General features: G+C 35.1%; 2 protein-coding genes and 1 non-coding gene across 3 annotated transcripts; all 3 read left to right on the top strand.

The window, feature by feature from the left end:
• Positions 1 to 5,391: 5,391 nt before the first annotated feature.
• Positions 5,392 to 5,465, top strand: TRNAI-AAU (transfer RNA isoleucine (anticodon AAU)). Its single transcript has one exon. It is a non-coding gene; the product is annotated as a tRNA-Ile (tRNA).
• Positions 5,466 to 5,571: 106 nt separating this feature from the next.
• LOC107811352 (oxygen-evolving enhancer protein 1, chloroplastic-like) lies at positions 5,572 to 8,154 on the top strand. The gene is made up of 2 exons (XM_016636260.2): positions 5,572 to 6,290; positions 7,247 to 8,154. Exons 1-2 carry the CDS (start codon positions 5,856 to 5,858, stop codon positions 8,003 to 8,005), a joined length of 1,194 nt encoding a protein of 397 aa, XP_016491746.1. The 5' UTR covers positions 5,572 to 5,855; the 3' UTR covers positions 8,006 to 8,154.
• Positions 8,155 to 11,072: 2,918 nt separating this feature from the next.
• On the top strand, positions 11,073 to 14,960 carry LOC107811351 (CASP-like protein ARALYDRAFT_485429). The gene is made up of 3 exons (XM_016636259.2): positions 11,073 to 11,352; positions 14,372 to 14,504; positions 14,589 to 14,960. The coding sequence occupies exons 1-3, from the start codon at positions 11,222 to 11,224 to the stop codon at positions 14,781 to 14,783; spliced, it is 459 nt and encodes a 152-aa protein (XP_016491745.1). The 5' UTR covers positions 11,073 to 11,221; the 3' UTR covers positions 14,784 to 14,960.
• Positions 14,961 to 24,000: the final 9,040 nt, after the last annotated feature.

The raw sequence follows: 24,000 nt of genomic DNA, 5'->3' as shown, positions 1-24,000 counted from the left end.
TATTGTAATCCGAAATATGAAGCATGAATACATATGAAGAATGAAAATTTGAAGTTTTAATTTCGTTTTTTTTCTTTGTTCCTTTTGTTGATTGTATTTAAGCTATTTCATGAATTACTAAATAATAGCTGGAATAAGAAAATAATATCATAAGTTAGTCTGTAATAAATCAGTTCGGCAAAACAGGTTAATTCACTAGTTATGAAGGCTTCAAGATTATAGGTTGATCATGAGCAAGTAGCTAAATTTAGCTAAAACATGAATTTAAATTAAACATCGTAAATTAGGCATTAAGGCATGACTTGAGCTTAAGCAAGATTAGAAGAACGTTTAAGTCTAATAAACTTTCTAATAAGCTTTAGTAATTATGGTTAAATCTAGTTTCAAGTGATTGTGAATAATTAATCTAAATAATATTTTTTTAAAAAAAATAACAATGCTGAGTTTTAATCTAGCTATATTTGTTTATTTTGAATATTAGTTGTTGAATTTTTATTTTATTTATAATTTCGAAATTAAGAGTAAAATTCCTTTTTTCATCAATATTTGTATTAACCAAGCAATTAGCATGTCATGTTTTCTTAAAATAATAAAAGCTAGTAATTAATTAGGATTTTTCTTTCTTTATTTTAGAGACTAATTTTTATAGAAAAAATGTAGTCGCTTTAAGATTTGTCCATTTAAAATAAATGAGATGAGCCTCGCTTAATGAAATGTATAGATTTCGGGGCCCTCAATAAATGTACAGTTAATTGCTTAGAATTAGGGAGGAGCCGTTTTAGCAAATTTCACGGCCTTACCTAAAATAATGACATGTTAGTCGCTCTAGGCGCGTATTTAATAATGTTATTTCATTAAATACGGGTGTGCATTTATGTAACCCAAATCTAAATCTCAACGGAGTCGAAATGTGTCGATAACCACGGGTGCAATTGATTGCGACGTGATTTGAAATACGTTTTCACAATGTTGCAATTTTTCGTAAAATAATAACAATAAATAAAAAGAATAATAAAAGCGGCTAAGGGATAAAATTTGCACATAAGTTTATATTACGTATTATATTAGATAATCAAGCCGAATATAACAGTTAAGCGACCGTGCTAGAACCACGGAACTCGGGAATGCCTAACACCTTCTCCCGGGTTAACAGAATTCCTTATCCGGATTTCTGGTGCGCAGACTGTAATACAGAGTCATTCTTTTCCTCGATTCGGGATTAAAATAGGTGACTTGGGACACCCTAAATCTCCCAAGTGGCGACTCTGAAATAAAGAAATAAATCCTGTTTCGACTGTCCTTTAATTGGAAAAAACTTCTGTACCCCCGCGAGGGCGGAAAAAGGAGGTGTGACAGTGCTAATTACCCCACCCTCTATAAGGTATAAGTTATCCCGATGTTAATTTTAATCCTGGGATAACTTATAACTGGTTTGCTAACCAAACGAAGTATTAATGTGGTATTAAATTTTTATACCAACACTATACCTTCTTATACCTCGTACCAAACGACCCCTTAAAAAGAAAAAATAGCCAACTGAACCACGGTGGCTATATGTGCACCCTGATTCCTGAAAGCATTTACTATGATAACTAGGGAAAACACGTTAACTATAAAACTCTTTCACAGTTAAAACTCTATAATTATAGTTCTTTAAAATATTATAGCTAGATTTGAATAAAGTGAATTTCTTTTAACATAAATATAATATATAGGGTACACGTCTATGTTTATCTAGATAACAAAAAAGAGTTTAAAAATCAAATAAAAATTTACTTACATATGTAATGAAGTAAACCTACATGCAGGAGAAATAAACATCACAAAAATTAGTCAATATTAAAAAAAAAAGTTGTTTCTTTTTTCTTTTTGAAGAATGTTACTTTGAAGAGTCAATTTGTACAAATGGACATCAAACAAATAACAAAACTTTGGATATATAATTGCTATCACTAATTTCAATTTAGCACATTCTAGGAATTTGAGGATATAAGCTGAAACCTCTTCATTTAGCCGCAATCAAGCCAACATTGCAAGGGTATAATATTTTTTTCGTTGAAAAATATTAGTTTTGAATCATTAGATTATGTGAAAGGTTTTTTTCTCGAATTCAACAAGAGGGATATTGGTTCTAACTGATAGTTTCTATAGCGATTTTCAAGTGTAACAAAAAGTATATTTTTTTTAAAAAAATAATGTTATGATGTAAAATATTTTTTTTAAAAAGTAAATAAATTATTCAAAATGGGATTATATTTTAAAGTATAATGTAATTTTAAGAATAAAAATATAAGATATTTTTAAATTTTAGTAGATAATTTTAAAATATTATAATAGAAGTCATATCATGGATTAAATCAAGAAACCATAATCTTATAAGAATATTCGGCCAGATTTATTGTTTACTTCATATAGCTAATACACATGGATTATATATAAATTATACATCTTTCAATTTTAATTTAAGTGGTTGGGTGAGTACCTATTTAGGTTGATTAGATAAAACCAAAAGAAAATATGAAAGAATTTCAACCAAAGACTAAAAATATAACTAAAGTTCTTATGTAGATAATTTCTACTAAAACTCATCCTTTTATAGCAAAATAAATTAATTTTTTGTAACAAAATAAAGAAAGACATAAAAAATAAGATAAAAGAAAATAAATATAGAAAAGAATATATGAAAAATCTAAAAATCAGAAATAAGAGATGACAACGAATTTCTTCTTCTGTTTCATCTTTGTTGAGTATAAATATTTTGTAAGCTGATCTCATCGATTTCAAATATTTTTTTCAACTGAAATACATAGATTATAAGATAAGGATATCAGATTTACATTGTGTATCGTTTTTAAAAAATTACTATTACAAACAAACTGATATGATATTTGAATTTAAATTTAAATGCAATTTGAATAGTTTGCATTGAAGTTAAGTCAAGTATGGTGTCGAGAAAAAACTACATGACAATTTTAACATAATATATGCAATGTTATATAATAACAATCAACTAATTTAATATTTAATGATTCAAAGAATAAAAAATCTGTATACATAGGATATTCAAAATTCAAAATATGTGACTAGAGATATCGATAAATTCAAAATGGAGTCATACTAAAATAAAGTTTCACCAGCTAAAGAATTTAAATTTTTAGATAGCCGATTAAGGTGGATTTTAAATGAAAAATATATTTTCACTTGCATCATTATAAAGATAATCATTATTGAAATATATATAAAATTTTAGAAATTGAAATTTCAAAATAGAAATATTTTTTGAAAGATAACAACATACCAAATAAGAGTTTAAGTCGTAGTAAAAGAGTCACATCGTAACCAAAGAATCATTCATATTGTGTCAAACTTTGTGTTTTGTCATAAATACGAGTTATTATTTCACTTTGTAGCTATTTTTAGGTTGCAATGATACCAATGAAAATGATGCAAAAATAAAATTATCACTACAAGATTTGAGAAAATGTTAGTCTTTTTTTTATGTAATGTTTCTTAATTAAAGAATTCACTAGCTAAAGAATTTTTTAAATTTTTAGATAGCCGACTAAAATGAATTTTGAATTAAGGATAATATTTTCACTTACATTATTATAAAAATAATTGTTATTGAAAAATGAAGTTTTAGAAACTGAAATTGTAAAATAGAATTTTTTTTGAAAGATATCAACACACCAAATGAGAGTTCAAGTAGTAGTAAAATGGTCAAGTCGTATCCAAAGAGTCCTTCATAGTCTCAAACTTTGATTGTTTTGCCATAAATATGAGTTATTTTTCTGCTTCCTGACTATTTTTAGGATCCAATAACACCAGCGAGAATGGTACCAAAAAAGAAAAATAGAATTATAACTAGGAGATTTGAGAAATGGTTAATCTTTTTCATGTAGTGTTTCTAAATTAATATCCAATGATTATCTATATTTACCGAGAAAGTTTAAATTTTAAGATTGTTTATACATGATAAAATAACTCAAATATTTGATACTATGATAACTAGGGAAAACACCTTATGTTGTACACGGTGGGTCCCAACAAATATTTCCTTTGCCCTTTACAAAATTCATGTAAATCTTTTTCGATTTTAGTCCTATACTTGATTTGAGAAGAGGGGCCAAGTAATACGACATGAGCCAATTCTTATACTTTGGGTAAGTTTCACTCATCCTAAATAATATAAAAGAGTTTACATAAATATATTTGGTTACCGAAATCAAACTTCAAAGAAATCGTGTGTTCAAGAAATTAAATAAACAAAAATTTGCTTACAAAAAGAGTAGCAAGCATTCTTCAAAGGATATATCCAGCTGCTGCTATTTCCTCCTCCAACAATAATGGAGCTATAACTTTATTCCCTTCCTATTGTTAGGCGTTTGCCATAATTTTTTTACGATATTTGGTTTTCCTATTTGTTGAAGTAAAGAGCAACATGCTTACCTTAATTGGGTTTTCCTTCTTATAAAAAGAAATTACAAATCTCCCATATTTGGCTAGTCTTTTTTCTTGTAGGAAAAGATTTGAAGTTTTATAAATTAAAGATCCGTCCTTCTCATTCAGTAGCATCCACAATGTAACCATACGGGGTTTGAGAGTCGTGTTTAGAGGGAGAACTTTACGGGACAAGTGTTAGTGTATCACTTGTGTTTGCCTCTTCGTGAAGTTGTTCTCTTGATATTTTGTACTCTCTTTTTATTATAGTGGATTGCTCATCTCCGCCGTAGACATAAGTCAATTGACCGAACCACATTAAATGTTTGTGTCTTTTTTGGTAGATTTCTCTTTTGTTGTATGATTTATCGTCGTTCAAAGTTTACTTTACTAGCTTCCGTATGAAAGACGATTTTTTCGGTCCCAGCAGCTATTGCCACTTCCCTCACATTACTTTTCCTTCAGATTGTGAAGTGACTAAGAAATTAGCAAAAACACCTACTCTAAACTTGCCTCCAGATCCATGGAAATTGCCTCTCCCAGGTAGCATTCACCACTTAATAAGAATATTAACTCACCATACTCAAGAGATTTAGCCAAAAGGCACGGACCGTTAATGCACCTGCAATTTGGTGAAATCTCTACAATAGTTATTTCGATTCCTCAAGCAGCCAAAGTGTATTAAAAGTTCAAAATATCGCATTCACAAATCGGCCTGAGCTTTTAAGTGTCAGGATTTTGTGTTACAACTATTCGGATATGGTCAACAAATAAAAGAAGAATAGTGAGTATTAACGTATTGGGTTAATGGATTATCCTATAATTGCTTACCCTGATAGGTGAGGTAGTATAGAAATTCAAACCCACCGGGCAAATACAAATAAAGGGATAACCGGAAGAGGCAGAAGAGTGTTTAGTATAAATACATAAAGAATAGTCAGTTTGCCACATGGCTCATTAGCTCAGTTGGTTAGAGCGTCGTGCTAATAACGCGAAGGTCGCAGGTTCGAGACCTGCATGGGCCACTATAATGGTATTTTTTGCCTCTCCTTTTGGCTGTCATTTCCCAGTATATGTAATACTTCAAATACCCTTTAAATAAGTGCCGATACCCTTGTTTGGAAGAGTTACCCAGAATGTTCTTCTTCAGATACTTCGCCTATCGTCAGAAGATCCAGTTCACATCTCCTAAATTTCGAGCTCAAAAGGAATAGGTTCTGTTCTTTAGCAAAATTCAAATGTATCCTGTCAAACAAAATACAAATCCGGATAGTAGAATTCTTTATTTACTGTTTATTAATTTATTATCTTAATTTTCTTAATAGTATCAAATATAATAAAAACGTGGTTGTCAATCAATTTTATTGCAAGATAAAAGGAATGAGTATCTATATCCTAAATACTAACTTTGCCACATGGCAAGCTACCAAACCCGAGACATTCTCAGGCTAACCAATGAAAGAAGACCTTATCCTATCTCTTATCTTACTACTCACAGCAAAGCCACCAAAAATAATTTCTGCAATCTCACCATCCAACTGCCACTCTTCTTACTTTCTAATAAACAGAAACAAAGAAGAGCACAAAGACTGATCAGAAAAGAAAAAATGGCAGCCTCTTTACAAGCAGCTGCTACTCTTATGCAACCAACCAAGGTTGGTGTTGTCTCAGCCAGAAACAACTTGCAGTTGAGGTCATCTCAAAGTTTGAGCAAGGCATTTGGTGTTGAACCAGCTGCTGCTAGGCTGACTTGCTCTTTGCAATCTGATCTTAAAGATTTGGCTCAGAAGTGTACTGATGCTGCTAAGATTGCTGGATTTGCTCTTGCCACTTCTGCCCTTGTTGTCTCCGTAAGTTAATGTCTTAGTTCTGCTAAATTGCGACCATCTTGTTAAAAAGCTTGAAGTGTTAGCCAGAGCATACTTTATACTTAATTATGTCTTAAAACTTCGCCTTCACATGTGGGCTTGATTCTTTCGAATGCTCCAAACACGTGAAAATTCTAACGAGTAACCTTAGATCTTAACTGAGGACCCTTGTCTGCTAAAGACTATAGTAGGAAATATTTTAGACTTGAGCATATGCCTTCTTCCTCTATGGATAGGTCGACGTGATACACAATGGATCAGTTAGAAAGGAGAACTGTTTGATCACATGGTTCAATTGCCATGTATTTAGCTATTAAGCCTCAAGGTTTATGTTTTTATGCGATGGCAACATCAAAAAGAAAGTTTGAATTCGCGAGAGTCACAATTTTATTTACTTAATTACGTATCAACATGTTCCGCCTTGCTTCATATTCGTATTTCCCATCTATTGCAAATCTGCATAGTTAAGTGTTGTGAATCCTAGATAGGACAATTTCAGGTATATGTCAAGGATTGAGATTCCCTTGATTTAAAACTTGTTAGTGAATTATACTCCAGTGTTGTATGGGGGAAGGTTTATAAGTACAATTTATCAGTTACATAGGATCCCTCTACAGAAGGGGAGCTTGGCAACTAGTAAAGTTGCCATGTGACCAGGAGGGTCACGGGTTCGAGCCGTAGAAACACCCTCTTGCAGAAATGCAGGTTAAGACTGCCTACAATAGACCCTTGTGGTCAGGCCCTTCCCTGGACCCCGCGCATAGCGAGAGCTTAGTGCACCGGGCTGCCTTTTTTATTTATCGTATCCCTCTACTAATAAGAATATGTTATACAGGAAGTTCAATGATTGACTGTTTTATGCTTTTTTTCTTATTTTTCTTTTGACTTCTTGTTTATGGAAAGAAGATTTCTAAAGATTGTGCGATTTGATCGTATAGGGAGCAAATGCTGAAGGCGTTCCAAAGCGTCTAACCTATGACGAAATCCAGAGCAAGACATACATGGAAGTTAAAGGAACTGGAACTGCCAACCAATGCCCAACAATAGATGGAGGTGTTGATAGCTTTGCCTTCAAGCCAGGCAAATACAACGCCAAGAAGTTCTGCTTAGAGCCCACTTCATTCACCGTCAAGGCAGAGAGCGTAAGCAAGAATGCACCCCCAGAATTCCAAAAAACCAAGCTCATGACGCGCTTAACCTACACTCTTGATGAGATTGAGGGACCCTTTGAAGTATCCCCTGATGGCACCGTTAAGTTTGAGGAGAAAGACGGAATTGATTATGCTGCTGTTACAGTTCAGCTTCCTGGTGGTGAGCGCGTGCCCTTCCTCTTCACAATCAAACAGCTCGTGGCATCTGGAAAGCCCGACAGCTTTAGTGGCGAGTTCCTTGTCCCATCATACAGAGGATCATCATTCCTTGACCCAAAGGGAAGGGGTGGATCTACTGGTTACGACAATGCTGTTGCATTGCCAGCTGGAGGGAGAGGAGACGAGGAGGAGCTCGAGAAGGAGAACGTAAAGAACACTGCGTCTTCAACAGGGAAGATCACGCTGAGTGTTACACGGAGCAAGCCGGAGACTGGTGAGGTGATTGGTGTGTTTGAGAGCATTCAGCCATCTGATACTGATTTGGGAGCAAAGGTACCTAAGGATGTAAAAATCCAGGGTATCTGGTATGCTCAGCTTGACTCATAGAGAGTGGATGATTTCTTGGTTTTTAATTTTTGTTCTAAGTTACTAAGGTTTGAACTTGCTGTGACCCAATTGGACAAGTAATGAGACAACCATCTTGCTGTATATTATAAAGCATAAGTAATAATCCATTCTTATAGTGAGTTGCAAAATGGTTTTGACGCTCATATTTACTTAGAAAGAGTGCGTAGTACTGCTCATCTCAGAAAAGTATAAATTTGAAGGCAATCTATGTTGCTTAGATTCGGATATAATTATCAAATTTGTATGTACTTGGCATGCCAAAGGTAAGTTTGGTTGAGTTATGCATATAATGAATCTCGGACATTTACCTGAGACACCAATCCATTTGAGAAATGTCAAACACTATCACATACACAAGTAAGGCAGAAAAATGGTGATTGTTATAATTGACAAACAACATGGTTCGATACGCTGTATGTGCATAAGTAAGAAAGATAAAATATGCATCTAGAATAACTTACACGAAGATGGTTCATAAGCCAAGCAACACCAAGATTGGAATTCTCTTGGAGCCAATAATTAAGCTAAAAGATGAGAGAAAATAAGAGCAAGAAGTAAATCAAGTAAAGGTGAAACTTTATGATGGGTTTCCATGAAACACGCATCTGATCAATTTCAAACTGATTACCATAACATCTACAATTCATTATTCTGGTTCCAAGCATCAAATTGCTCCTCTTACTTCTGGAAGGGCTACCTAATGTGGTAGCTTATACCAAAGTGTTAAATATGGACTTGTTACATTGCATCCAGGGCTAGGCTATAGAACCCATTTTCCTGAGTCAATTCACAACTGATAACAGCAAGAATCAATATTCCGCAAGTGATAATGATACAATCACTATATTTTTGATATTCTGTGGCGACTATTTTTAGTGGGATTCTACTGATTTGTTGTTATAGTTGTTATTGTGGCAACTACTTTAGTCGCCACCAAAAGTGCACCGCCACTTGGACCAACAACCTAGCTTAAACTTTTGTGTGGCGCATTTGTTTACCTTTTATTAGTCGTCACAAAATTTAATTCGTTTCATTATTAGCTTTTGTGGCGACAAAGAACACCACATAAAAATAAACAAATGTGCCACTAAATAAATATAAGATAGGTCGCAAACTCGCGGCATACACTATTATTGGCGACTAAAGTGGTCCCCATAGAATATTGTTACTTAAAATCTTATTTTCTAAGTGATACCCGGTTATGATTTTGAAAACTGTTTTCGTCTTTCTTCACCCTAATTGGATATGTTGCCCTATTTTACCTATATTTTATCCTTATGGTGGACACATGCGTCTCTTGTGTCATGGGAATTTGTATTTGGTTCTGTAAACAAACAAAATGAGAAATTTTAAGAAGTAAATGTCAAAACTTAGGGACGAAATACAATCAATCAATTTCACTGTGTCTTAATCTCAAACTAGTTAGGTTAGGTATATAAGAAAAAACTATATTCAATTCCGTTCTGTTAATTAGCTTCGTTACCCCACCTTTCTAATAAGATGTGGAAATTTTTTCCTAATCTAATTTCAAATCTAGGTGTTGATATGGTTGGATACTTCGATTATCTTTTCTACTTACACTCATTCTTTATACTCTTTCACAAGCAGATGTCATTTAATTCCTGACCATTTGACACTACACTCAATAAATTCGATATTTAGAAGATTTGATCATATCATTTTTATTACGCGGATAATTAATCTTCAGCAACTTTTCTCCTTTGAACAAACGCAATACAAATATACTGGGCAGAAGGGTTTAGTCATTGAACATTTAGTGAATATTTGCTAAATATTTGACGTGATTGATAACTCTAACTCTGAATTTACCTCAAAATCAGTGAAAGGTCTGAAAACACAAGAGCACGTCTTTTTTTTTTTTTATATTATCTTTTTTTTCACAAGAGCACGTCATTCAGTAATAAAAGACAAACAAAGGACATATATGATAAGGATCGAAATAATCATGAGTCATGCGGAAGCTCTCAACGCAAACCTTAAACGACGATACATCAGACAGTAAAAGAGAAATCTATCAAAAGAGACACAAACATCTATCATGGTACAGTCAATTGACCTACGTCTACGGGGGAGATGAGCAATCCACCATATAAAAGAGAGTACAAAATATCGAGAGAACAACCTTACGAAGAGGCAAACACAAGTGACACACTAACACTTGTCCCGGAAAGCTCTCCCCCTAAACACGATTCTTAAACCCTATATGGCTACATTGTGGATGTTACTGAATGAGAAGGAAGGATCCTCAATTTATAGAAGTCCATACCTTTTCCTACGAGAAAAAGGACTAGCCAAATATGAGAGATTTATAATTTGTTTATGTTAGAAGGAAAACCCAATTATGGTAAATATGTTGTCCTTTCCTTCATGAGATAAGAAAATCAAATATGGTAAGAAAATCAAGACAACTCCTACCAATATCATGTCTATATCAAAAAATATTTTCATTATGCTCGCAATTAATAATGTTTTAATCCCAAATTAATTTTGATAATCTATATGAATCTTCAATGTTATTCGAGGAAAAAACTCATAATAACACAAGTCACATAATTTTAACAATAACTTAGGAGAGGCTGTTATCAGGGGCGAAACTATGTTGGCCTAAGGGTGATCAATTAAACAACTTTCGCCGAAAATTTATATTACATATAAGACAAAATATTATTTGTTATTGATTAAAAATAGACTTTGAACGCCCTTTGCTAGTGGGTGTTACTAATGTCAAATTAGAGTCAACGTTTTTACTATGACTGACAACAAGTGAATGTCCTGTATAATTTTTTTTTTTTTAAAAGTGCGGTGGGGAAAGATAATAGGAAAGATCAATAATTCTTGTGAAAAGAGAATCGTATAGTATTAGCCAAAAGAGAAGACGGACGAAAAAGTCACAAGTCCACTGCCAACTTGTCAATAAAGTTCATAAAAAGACATTATAGAGAGTATAATAGTAACATTATTTTTTTTTCGATTACACAGACATCACTACATTTCTTATCATTAGTTTTCCCAAAATTCTATTTCCACTTTGCCTCTGTTCGGTTGTTCTTCAACGTGGCATGGCCTGCAGAGAAAGCTAAAATTGGATATGACAAACAACTGTGATCTTAATAATAATCTTAGCAAAAAAATTGAAACAAGTGAAGCAGTTGTCTGTGGCATGTCGGTGATGACATGGATGAAATTCCAGGGGCTTTAGGGACAAGTGCTAGTTTGGCTTTGAGATTAGGACAGTCTCTATTCTCTGTTGCTTCACTTCTTTTCATGTGTTTGGATGTTGCTTTCTATAGCTACACTTCTTTCTGGTAATATTTCTCTTTCTGGGTTTTCTTTACTTTTCTTTTATCTACAATACCCTTGTTTTGCTTTCCTGTTTAATTATGTATATCTTTGATTCTTGAATTTTTGGGTACTTCTATTTTTAGGAGAATTCTGACTGTTTTATGTTCCATATGCATGTGTATAAAATTTGATGATCATGATGATATCTGATATTGAATGGTTTATAGAAGATTGAGCTACCAACTTATATGGATTATCTTTTCAATTTTTGTCATCATTAATTTTTGACATGTTGGTATTTTTATTTCCTTTACGGGCGGAGAAAACTAGTTTGACTGCCAGTTTGGAAAGGCACTTAGTTCAAATTACAAGGTGAATTGAGGTATTCATCCTGTAGTCATTTGGCAGCTTTAACAGAGACGAGAAGAACGGAAATTGAATTTTATGTTTTAAGTTTTTCCAGTTGGAAGGTTGGGGGCACGATTTTCTTTAGCTGCTTCATAGACATCTCCAATAAATTCCATTCCTAAAAACCGGCAATTATAGACTGCTTTGGTTGATCTATTATGATGGATCGAGGGCCCCAAATCGAGTGGCGGTTTTTTGCCTTTTAAATTCAGTAGACAGGGGCGGATTTAGGGGGTGGAAGGGGTTCACTCAAACCCCCTTCGCCGAAAAATTAACTACATATAAAGAAAAATCTGACTTTTAACTCTATATATTATGTTTTGAATCCCCAAGACACAACCCAAAAACATAACTTAGTAGTCAAGGGGCTTCAAAATCTTTATAAAGTCATTGGTTCAATTTTCACTAGCTACAATCTTTTTTAACTTTTTTTTTTATATTTTGAACCCCCTTAGCGAAAATCCTACCTCGCCACTGCAGGTAGATAGAAGAAACTTTTATATAGATAATGAATAAAGAATAGTTGAATGAGGGCTGGAAGGAAGGATTGGGAGGAGATGACCTGGAAAATTATTTTTTTAAAGAAGGGGAACAAGGTGAGAGTGAGAGGGCATGAGCGAGAAGAATAGGTCAATGAGATAATAATTCGCCAGATGTCATCTGGTGTCGTTCGCGACAAGGAAGAAAAACTTGCTGTTGGAATGTCAGCTGTTCTTTGTCCTGGAAACATAATCCACCTTACCTTGTAAAACACGTGTCGATCCATGTACAGACTAAGTATAGCTAGTTTTAATTGGGTGGCGACAACTGTTATGTGTTTATAGACGAGCGTGATACGGTTCAAGTTTATGAAGAATTAAAGAATCCAGCCCCTTCTCCTCCTCGTCATCATCATTTATGTTTCTGTCGTAACGCATATTAACTTGATTTGTCGGGTTAGGATGAGACGTGAGACGCATTGATGTTGGAGTATTCTTTTCCATTTGTCACGCATTGATGTTGGAGTATTCTTTTCCATTTGTCGCTTATGTGATCTGTGCATCTGCTGTTTTCTTTTTTCTGTCTAACATATCTTTCTTCAGTTTTATACATCAATTCATTAACAAATCGTGGGTGGACGGCGAGAGCACCGATGGCTGTTAAGCGGTGCTTTATGTGACCTTTAAAGTTAGCTTAGGTATAGATAGACAAAGGATCTGTGAATAAAGCTAGCTATATCTAATATGTGAGTATTATGGTTGATTTTCAATTTTACACTTTGGGAAGTACTGAACAACAGTAGCACCTCCTTTAGAAAGCTTACGCGGAGTGTATATACGGTTGTTTTGTTTCATTAGTGCAGTTTAGCGGGTATCAATCATGTCGTTGTGGAAATGATCATCGAATATTACCTTGGATTCTGTTGATAGTTTGTATTTGCTAGCTCTCTTATCTTCAGAGGAGCATCTAGAGATGTAGAGCTGATTACAGCGTTTGCTTATAACTGTTATTGGAGTTCGTCTTAAGATCTGCCAGTTGGAAGTGTTTTTGGGTTCATAATTTCCTTATTTGTCACCAATTGAAATATCATAATGAAACTAGAAATTCTGGGGAACTCATGTACTTCTTCATTTAAATATTATAGGCTTATCATTTTTAAGCCCATGGTTCAGTATTATTGGCTGATGATGATATCAAATCATACAACTCTTTTGTTCATAAGGTGTTATCCTGCATTTCTTCTTCCTTTTTTCTTCTTTCAAGGAGTAGTCGGGGTTGCTTGCACATAGTCTCTAGAACCTCTTTGATTACATTAGTAATAGGTACCACCAAGTAAATTACAACTGATTTGATGAATCATTAGCCAATATAGGGTTGGTATGGCGCTTTATGATCTCAGTCTCTGCCCCTTTTCTCTTTTGTAAGAGTTCTGTAAACAAGAAAAGTAAGATAGTGCATTCAGATTCTGCCAATAGATCTGTGGTTGGCTGTTTGTGGTTATTCTCTAAAAACAGAATGTGATTAAAATAGATATGTGAATTTGACTTAATTATTGATAGAAATAGTTTGCTTCTAATTTCGACCAAATTCAATCTATTTTAAAATGATATGAAATTTACTTCTGACTTATCAAAAAAGAAAGAAAAAAACTTTTCAAGTCTAGGATTGAAGTATGCCAAACATTGGAACTTGAGGTTTAAAACGGAAATGAAAAGAATGGCACTATAGCATAACTGCAGTGGCGGAGCCACCTTAGGCTAAGGGGTGTCAATGGACACTCCTTTGCCGGAAAATTGCACCGTGTAGTTGGGTCAAAACTTTATTTTTTATGTATATTAAATATATATTGAACCCCTTAACTTCTTCGTGTGTTTATTTCTTTATATTGTGACTACCCTTAGTGAAATTCCTTGCTCCGCCACTGAGCATAAGGAAGTCGAAGAATTTGTTCTTCGGCCTGATGATAAGAGCTATTGTAGTTAATTCACATATATACTACATTTTTCTTAGAATCATCATAATATGTTCTTTACATGAAGTAATCTGCTCTCATAGAGTAATATCTAGATATCAAGGTGTATCAGATAATAATCTTCTACTTGCCGAGGCACAATTTGTCTGTTAATTACCTAATTCAGCTAATGTTGCTTGCAGCTTTTTGGTGACAGTGATGGGTTTGGTTATATCATGGAGCTTGACACTAGCGATGGTGGATGCATTCTCAGTTTTTATTAAACGCCCATCTCGTCAGCCTGGGATAATCTCAGTAGTTGTATTAGGAGATTGGGTACGTGCCTTGTTCAAAACAGTGAAAACTCTGCCTTCAATTAATCTTCTTCTAACCAAGTATTTTCGTTCTCGCATCTAACAGGTCCTGTCATTTCTGTCACTAGCTGCATCATGCTCAACGGCTAGTGCTTCTGACCTCCTGATTCGTTCTGGTAGCCCGTTCTGCGATGGGAATATATGCAGCCGATATCAACTCTCTGCTGCCATGGCTTTCTTGTCTTGGTTTCTGTCATTGGCGTCTTCCCTCTTCAATTTTTGGCTTCTTCCCAACTTATAGTATTAACCCTGAGGGAATTTGGGTGGCTTTGTATATGGCACAATTTGCATATAGGTTCATAGTTAATTGTAGATGGCACACAGAGTTCAGAATAAAGATGAAATGTTGTAGAAGGAAAGTAACTCCAATGATACATTGTGCACAATGTTGAAATCCAGTTTGATCCTTGTTGCGTTACAGTTATGGTGCAGGCAGGTTGAAATCAAGTTCCAAAACTCTTCTAAATCATTTATTTTTGGAGTCCTATATATGTCAGCATTGTGGATCATCCTACTACAATTTAAGGACTAGAGGGAACAACAGACACAAAATTTAGCTTAATGTTAAACGTCTTCTGAAAAAGAAATATAACTTTGCATCATTGGGCACAGTTTATTTTTTCTTTACCGGGGTAGAGTAAGAGGGATTGAAGAAGAAAAATTTTCATAAAGCACTATCTTTTAGTAGTAATTAGTTATTTATAGATATCATTTGCTATATTACGGATTATAGATACCCTTTCTGTGGTTATAAGATGTATTTGATGTATTTAAGCTATTGTATTCATATAGTAGCAAAAATAAGCGTGAATCAGGGAAGTCCAATTAATTAATTGTTGTATTCGAGTGTATTTGGCTGTATTCATGGAGTGAAACATGAGATTACAGCTGGACAAATTATTGTATTCGACTGTATTGACGGCGTGAAATAGGGGATTACACTATTTTTAAAACGGAAAGTGAATCAATTAACATAATAAACTCCTAATATAACTCAACAAACTCAATTATAACACATAAATTTTGTATTTTCAGTTATAAAAAAGATTCTCAACCGAAAAATACCCCCAAAACATAGCAATCTTTAGAGAAATTATATAATACATCTGAATACATAAATTATATTAATTTAAAAAAATATATGAATACATTCATGGCATATAGTGAGACAGTGAATACAATGAAATACATAGAATACATTGGGATTTATTGAAATACAATGAAAAAAAAATAGTGAATACAATGAAATACATGGAATACAACGAGATACATTGAATTACAATGAAAAAAAGACAATGAATACAATGAAATACATGAAAATGCATTGAAATATATTAACAGAAAATCAAGTTGCTTAGCCCCAAACTCCATCGTCTTTGTTCAAGAACAAACCCTAATTTCCGGCAAACCCGCCGTTCACCGGAAGCCGTTAGTGAAAACGTGTCGCCTTCGTGAAAATTTCACTCTAGTTGTTTGGCAAGATGACTTCTTCCAATTCTGTGAGATCATGCTTAACGAACTGCTGCTATATTTAATTGCACAAGCAAACATTAAGGAAAAATTCCATGACTTTTTTGGTTTATCAATTCTATGTTAGTTGGTGTAAAGAATCAACTCTGAAGTGGGCTCAATCAATCAAAATCAACTCTGTCAGTTGGTTTATCAATCAATTCTATGTCAGTTGGTTTATCAATTCCGCCGTCGGGAAAGACTTGTAGGAGAGTGAACTTGCTCTGAAGTGGGTTTTGCACAAATCCGGTGGAAGGAGGAGAGCGAAAATTTTAATGGGATGGGGAAAGAGAATGTGATGTATCAAAGTAAAGAGAGAAAGAAAATAGTGTAACTGATTAGCGTATTTAGTGGCTTAGAGCTAGAAGGTAACCAAAATTAAAAATTTTGCTATAAAACTTAAAAAGTATCTATAGAATATAATTTTTTTAAATGGTATTTATTTAAAATAAATAAGGTGTTAACCTTTGCTATAGGAGGTAAAAATTCTATTGAAGAACTCGTCAACTTAGGATTACCCAAGCAAGGCCTTTGCCTTAGGCCCCCAAATACATAAGGTCCAAAAAATACTACAATATTATTATATAATTTATATTTATATAATAATAAAATATTTTAAATTTTTAATAATTTTAAATTTGATAGAGATAAGATTGAGTGAGTTAATGCGATAAGTTTTCTCTCTCATTAAATTAAATAATATATTTACTTTTTCATCAATTTTATTTTTCTTCCTCTATGTATAATCTTTTTTTCATCTTTATCACAGTTTTACTTTCTAATTTAAACTCAGATGCTCTAAATTAGCTACTTTTGTCACATTTGATTGATCCATACATTAGAAAGCAAGTTCTTTCGTGTCTCATCTTTTTTAACTATAAAAATCTCGAGGCAAGTGTCGCTTAGTTCAAAACTCGATGAATAATGACCTCTCACTTAATACTAAATTTTTGTACATGGGAGAGTTCAATATCATGAAGCTAAAAATTTTATAAGGTGCCTTATTTGGTCACCTCGATATAACTTGTATCTACTTTTTAAAAAAGTTTAAGTGATATCCAATGAATGGGTAACTTCAGATACATACACGTTTCTCTTCTTGCTGTTTTCATCTTCTTTGTATTCATATCACATGTATCTGTTGGGTTTTGTTAATTAAAACAAAAGAGGTATGAATAAAAAATGGTGGGAAAAGAAATGTAGGAAAATGAAATTTTGAATTAATCCTTTTTTTACAACGCCCCTCAATGGAAAGGAAGAGGAAAATTCTTGTGCTTATATATAGAAGCACTTCTTCTAGCTCTTAAAGAGTTGAGAAGAGAGTAAGCCTCGCGTCGTCGTCGTCGTCGTCTCTTGCTCGGCTCGGCTCAGCTTCGGCTTCGGCTTCAGATTCAGCTTCGGCTTCGACTTTGAATTCGGATCTTTTTCTTTGTATTCATTTCCGTCTTTTAATGTTTCCTTTTCCTAATATTTTTTGCGCGACAAAATTATTAAATTCGCGGCACTTCTAACGGCTAATTTCGCGACCAGGCCATTTCGTTTAACAGAAATTCTGTCGAATAGACACCTCTTCAAACGAGCAGGCACCTTTGTACCTGTTTGAACTTAACTCTGTTGGCTATAAATAGAGAGGGTCAGCCTTAATTTTTACCAGCGAAAAATATGAATCTCTCCCCTTTATCTTTATAACGACCCGACCGGTCATTTTGAGCATTTGCACTTTGCTCGGTAGTTTACGGGCATGAGTAGCTACGAATGATGTATTACGACTTGTGTGAATCATCGGTTTTGGTTTTCAGGTTGTATTGAATCAATTTGGAAGAATGAACTTCATGATTGAAGCTTCAAGTTGGAAGAGTTGACCAAGTTGGACTTTTTAGCATTTGACCTCGGATTGGAGTTTTGATGGTTTCGTTAGGTTTGGATGGTAATTTTGGACTCGGGCATATGCCCAGATTTGTAATTGGATATTTCTAGAAAGATTCGGCACTAATCGGTAAAAATTGAAATTTGAAGGTTTGGAAAAGTTTATTAAGTTTGATTTAGGGTGCGATTCATCGTTCCGATATTGTTATGCGTGATTTGAGGCCTCGAGTAGGTCTGTATTATTTTATGGGACTTGTTGGTATGTTCGGACGGGGTCCCAAGGGGCTCGGGTGAGTTTCAGATAGGTTTGGATTGTGTTGCGCTCGTTTTTTTAAGTGTTTCGATGTTGTTTGTTCAAGCATAAATGGTACTACATTAATCAAATGAGCTCCAATTTCTGTTCTTAGTGAAGCATTAGATCCGTATCATATTTACTAAGCCATAGCAAAAAAGAATCATCGAATTTGAACACCGTATAAGGATTTTATGATCATTTTACTAAGAATTAGGCTGCCAGATTTTTCAAATTAACTACGAAATCACCATTGATTTTGTATTTAAAAATCTACACGATTTTCAAATATTGAAACCAACATATCTCTCAATATAAGATCAAATGGAGTGATTCAAGAGTCTAACTTGACTAGAATTTCATAAGGAATTCATTCGAGGTATCAAAAGTGAGTTTCGAGATCTTTTGCAAAGAAACAAGGCAGAACAGTATTAAAATGAGGGTTTTATACATTGAACATATTTTGAGTTGGGGAGCTCGGAATTGGAAAATTTTCGAGGCGATTTTCACCATATGAATTGGGGTAAGTATTCTTTAATCAGTTTTAGTTATATTTCGTGAATCTATCTTCGCTTTTAGCTTTGGTTGATGAATTTTTAAAGAGGATATTGGGAGGTTTTGGCCTAAAGTTTCATAATATAAATTTTCAGTTTTGATCACCGATTTGGAATCGGATTTGAGTGAAACTAGTATGGTTGGACTCGTAATTGAATGGTTTATCGGATTTTGTGAGTTTTGTCGAGTTTTGAGGTGTGGGTCCGGGTTGAGCTTTTTGGGCCTATTTCGGGGTTTGATTCAAGATTGATCTTTTCTGATTGGGATTGATTCCTTTATCCTTTGTTGATGTAATTAAGTTATTTTTGGTTAGTTTCGAGTTGTTCGGAGGTCATAACGCGCGTGATGGTATCTTTGGAGCATTGTGTGGCTTGGTCGGCATTGGTATTGGCTCGTTCGGGGTAATTAACTCTTTTAAACTTAGTGCCGAGGGTATGAAACCCGACATTACGTGTTATATGATTGGTATTTAGGTGACGCACATATTAGGTGATGGGCGTATGAGCGTGCACCCTGTGAATTGGGACTCTGTTGTTCCCATGGTACTGTATAGTGGCCCTATTTTGTTGATACTTGTGTTTTCATCATGTGATAAAGTAACTGAGTTGTCAATCATGCTAAATATCATGTTTAGGCTTTTATGCTGATATCGTTAGGACCCATAGTAATCGTTTCTTGCTGTCAACTCACTAATTTCATTGATATTTAGTACTCAGTCATATTCATGCATTCATATCATATATTAGTCTCAGTGTTGTTTAATGATACATCTTATCATTGTTGTCGGGCTAGTTTCATGATATTGTAAACCCGAGAGTGAGACTGGAGAGATTGATAGCTGAGTGAGGCTGAGAGCCTAATTATGACTGTCAATTATGGGATCGGGCTGCACGCCGCAGTATGTTATATTGATTTATGCCTGGATCTAGCTTATGATAGTGCTTGGGCTGTATGAGCCCCTTCGAAATCTGTACACCCCAAGTGAGAGCGGTTGATTATATTGAGCGATGGATCTTCCGTGGACATGGATCTTGTCTAAAGAATTTATATACCTGGAGATGGATCTTCTCCATGGGGCCGGATTGGCCTTTCCTCGGTAGTGAGTGACTGATGGTCAGTGATGTATATATTCCGGGATGGATCTTCCCTGGGCCGTATGGGCCATATACAGTACTGAGTGGTTGAGCATGATGAGTGGAAAGTGTCAAATAGTGAGATTGAGTACTCTGAGGGTGTGAGTACATGACTCATCTCTGAGATACATGGTATTGGCATGCACACATGACATACATGCATAGAGATGCATTTTTTTCCTCATGTTATGCAGTATCACGTCATTCATGACTTATTATACACATTGATATGTGTGCATAGAGAGGTATTTTATACTTGTTATTTGGAAAGAAAATGAAACCTTTTTTTATTTATTGTGGAAAGGATATTTGAAAAATTACAGTTTTAAAACTTACTCGTACTTTTGGCATTTTTGGTAAGAGATTTGGGATATTCACTGAGATTCTTGAAAAGCATGATCATTTTCTTGAACTATGAATGAGTTGAGCGTTTTTAATTCAGAGATACCTTTTATACTTGTATTATACTGTTATGAACTATTGTAGAATACCCGTATTGGACCCGACCTTGTGACAGCTCATCACTACTTTCAACCTAAGGTTAGGTTTGTTACTTACTCAGTACATGGGATCTCTTGTATTGATACTACACTTCTACACATTGCGTGCAGATATTGGTTGTTGTTGTTGCCGTGCTCGATGGTTGCTGGATTTGAAGATGTACCTGCATACCTGTTGTACCTGCCTCTTTTGTTCGGGGTAGCCTTAGATTATAAAACTCTGTTTATGTGCCTTTCAAACAGAAGATGTATTTACTTCCTATCATCTTTGTAAACTCTATTCTTGGATGCTCATAATTTGTACTACCAGTCCTTGGGATATGTATAGAATTCAGTAAATTACTTTCGTTTAAATTCTTATTAATATTATTGAATTGGATAATTATTAGATGGCTTACCTAGTGGGTAGGGTTAGGTGCCATCACTACTAGTAGTTTTGGGGTCGTGACAAGTTGGTATCAGTGCTCTAGGTTCATATGTTCTACAAGTCATGAGCAAATGTCTAGTAGAGGCTTGCAGATCGGTATGGTGACGTTCATACCTATCTTCGAGAGGCTACAAGACATTTAGGATATACTTCCCATATTTCTTTCCTTATCTTGCGACATTGATTCATCTTAAAGCATAACTCTTTGAATTCCTTCCACGTATTCGTATGCGCGCACATGAGCGCTCGGTATAAGCTGTGCATCGACGGCTTGTGATTCCATGGCTGAGGTGCGAGATGTGATTTTGGCATGCTGACGATGGGGCGGTCTGAGGGACTTGAGGCCGGGTGTTTACTGTAGCTTGAGCACGGAGAATTCGATTATGTGAGCACGTGCTTTTGAGACTTATATGTCTGTTGGTGTCCTTATTAGTGGGATTGGTGATTGGATGACTAAGTGGTGAGTATGATTTGATTGCGGGTTGTGTTCAAATTGTTTGAATGTGACGAGAAGTGTCTACTTGAGCTATAGCAAAGACTATTAGGTGTTTGATTTGGCGTATGGCCTCGAGTTATGGGCATGTTAAAGGACCTCTCATGTATTTTAGTTGTGGAGTGAAGTAGATCTTCATGTCGTGTTATGAGTTCGGACTCAGGAAGATTAAGTAATTGCGTAGTAGTCATGGCTGCATAAGGGTATAGAGAGATGTTAGTTGAGGTGAGGCTAAGTAGGTGGGTTATAATCTGCGGGATAATCTATGGATGTATGACCCTTGTGATGTTGTGTTGAGGCTTTCTTTTCTACCAGTGGGTTATAATTATGCGACTTGAGTTTGGATTGGTTGTAATAGTTGACATGACCGTCACGAGGATGAATGTGAGCTTAGCAGATGATTTGAGGTATTATGTGGTTTGTGTTACATGAGTTTATGAAGGACTTAGCTGAATCTCACACGTGGAATTATGACAGTAATAGAGTATGTGCATTGTGAGTTATCGAGTGTTTTGATCTATGGCTTTGAGCCAAGTGGGGGAGTTTGCTATCAATGATTTGGTTGAATGTTTACCTGTTGTATTGGTTTGGGTCTGAGGCATACTTGTGAATCCATTAGGACTTGTAGAGGTTGAGATCGAGGATGACTCGAGTGAGGGAATTTCTAGATGCGGGTTGTATTACACTTTATGGGTATATGTGAATCATGGAATGATTGAGTTTTTACTCATGAAGGATGTTATGCACATGATGTGGAAATTTGCTCAGTTACATTAAGGAGGGGTTGCTTTTTTGGGTGTTGTCATGATAATGGGGAACATGTCATTCAACCCGTTTGGGCAGTGCAATTGAGATTTGAGCTGGGCATATGACTCTCGAAAGGGTTCTAATAAATTCAAGATTTATATGTGGCAATTGAGAATTTTTTAGATTTGTATATGGCTATAATCTTAGATTTACATTGGATGCCGTCGAAACTCGTGGTATTTCTACATTATTATGGATTACACAATTTACTGTTAGGAAGGTGAAGTTAATGACTTTAGGTTCACAATAGGTCTTTTCAGAGTGGGTGTCACGGTTGTGGTGCTTTTTGGGTGTGCGGTTTGATGCTAGGATCTCATATGGCGAGCTTTGGGTAAGGATCATGATGTTCTGGAAAGGAGAAGTTTCACCTTGAGGGTAATTCAGAAGGAACTCGGAGAAATAGGACAACTTGGTAGTAGGTTGGATCCGCACAGTGATGGATATGATCGATTCTTTGGGTACTTATGATGTGGTAAGTCTCTACAGGTGTTTTGTGGCAATGCTCTTGGGTTTTGATGACTTGCATGGCCTGGTTGAGTTAGAGGGATTCAGTTCTGATGGCTTGGTTATGTGCAAATGGGTTTCGAAGAGTTTTCGATGGTTTCTACCATAATTTGAGAAGGATATTTCCTACTGGCGTGAGGAGAATGTTGCATATTGTGATTTTCTCATGGATGGGATCAAATGGAAGGTTTCTGACTGATCGGGTATGTATTGTGCCGGTGACTCAGAGTTAATTATGAGATTCTCGTGCTTTTCATATGATGGCATGATAGATGGGTGTATTGTGTGGGATTGAGATTTTCATGTACAAGGTCACAGATCAGTTTTCAAGGGGATGTCGTGAATCGTGAACAATATGAATGATTTCAGATGACTAGGTGAATAATATTACTATTTGGTATTGCTTGAGGAGAGTGTACATTTAGGAAGGCGCATTGTGTTTTGATTTATGGATGCTTTATTAGTATTGCGGTACTTTCCTGGTTGATCGACTGCTGATATTTAGATATTTCTATGTGGCACGGAAGAATTAGAGAAGTATTCCTCGTGGGATGATCGTTCATGAGAGATATGTTAGGCATTTGGGGGGTAGAGTTGGGATCATATATGGTGATTCGTATGTTCTATGAAATTGGAGATTGGAGTTCTCAGAAATAGGTTTTTTCGTGGTTGTGGACTATGAAGATGTGGCTAAAACTAGCCAGATGATAGTATGTGTTATGGTTAGGTCATTGTGGACTTTTAGAGGTCTATTTGTCCATTCGGGAATGACCGGAGTTGATTTGGGGGCCCATTGGTAGGCCCAATAAGGATGTGTACTCTATACCAGGTCAAATTGGTTGGCTCCATATTGTTGTTGTTTAGGGATGTGCCATTAGATTGTTGTTGAGCTTATTCATTTTCTGATATGTTCTGTGAGTTACTCTTCTATGCTACAAAGGGTTGTGATTCGTTAGTTATATGCACACATGTTGTGGTTCTATTGGGGCCTTATAGCGGAATTTCGGCGAGATGGGTATTTGGGTGATGCATGATCGATTGCTCATTAGTTATATTCTTTTGGGTTTGTGTGGCATTGTGTCATTTGTTCTCCGGGGTTATGGTTATGCACCTTGGGTACTTGATGTCGAGTTGCGCGTTGTTATTGATTTTGATAGGGTGGCTTGAGTATTTCATATGGACCATTATTTGGATGAGGTCACACATTGCATCAGAGTTATATTGAGATATGATCCCTTGTGTTAGATTCGTGTGTTATGATTTTACGGTGTATGATGGGTTCTTAGCATTGCGATGTGGAGATACCAGTTGAGCGTGCAGGACAGTTCTCTTGATTGAGTCATTTTTGATATTGAGTACACTTGGCTTGTTT

This window comes from Nicotiana tabacum, chromosome 3, assembly GCF_000715075.1.
Source record: "Nicotiana tabacum cultivar K326 chromosome 3, ASM71507v2, whole genome shotgun sequence".
NCBI classification, from domain to species: Eukaryota; Viridiplantae; Streptophyta; class Magnoliopsida; order Solanales; family Solanaceae; genus Nicotiana; species Nicotiana tabacum.
Note: the sequence above shows the minus strand (reverse complement) of the source record. Positions and strands in the feature narration are given on the sequence as shown.

Excerpts from the sequence above, each read along its gene's own strand:
- LOC107811352 (XM_016636260.2), top strand. The coding sequence starts at position 5,856 with ATGGCAAGCTACCAAACCCGAGACATTCTCAGGCTAACCAATGAAAGA. Across the intron at positions 6,291-7,246 it reads CTTCTGCCCTTGTTGTCTCC|GGAGCAAATGCTGAAGGCGT; the intron begins GTAAGTTAATGT and ends TTGATCGTATAG.
- LOC107811351 (XM_016636259.2), top strand. The coding sequence starts at position 11,222 with ATGGATGAAATTCCAGGGGCTTTAGGGACAAGTGCTAGTTTGGCTTTG. Across the intron at positions 11,353-14,371 it reads TATAGCTACACTTCTTTCTG|CTTTTTGGTGACAGTGATGG; the intron begins GTAATATTTCTC and ends TGTTGCTTGCAG. Across the intron at positions 14,505-14,588 it reads TAGTTGTATTAGGAGATTGG|GTCCTGTCATTTCTGTCACT; the intron begins GTACGTGCCTTG and ends CGCATCTAACAG.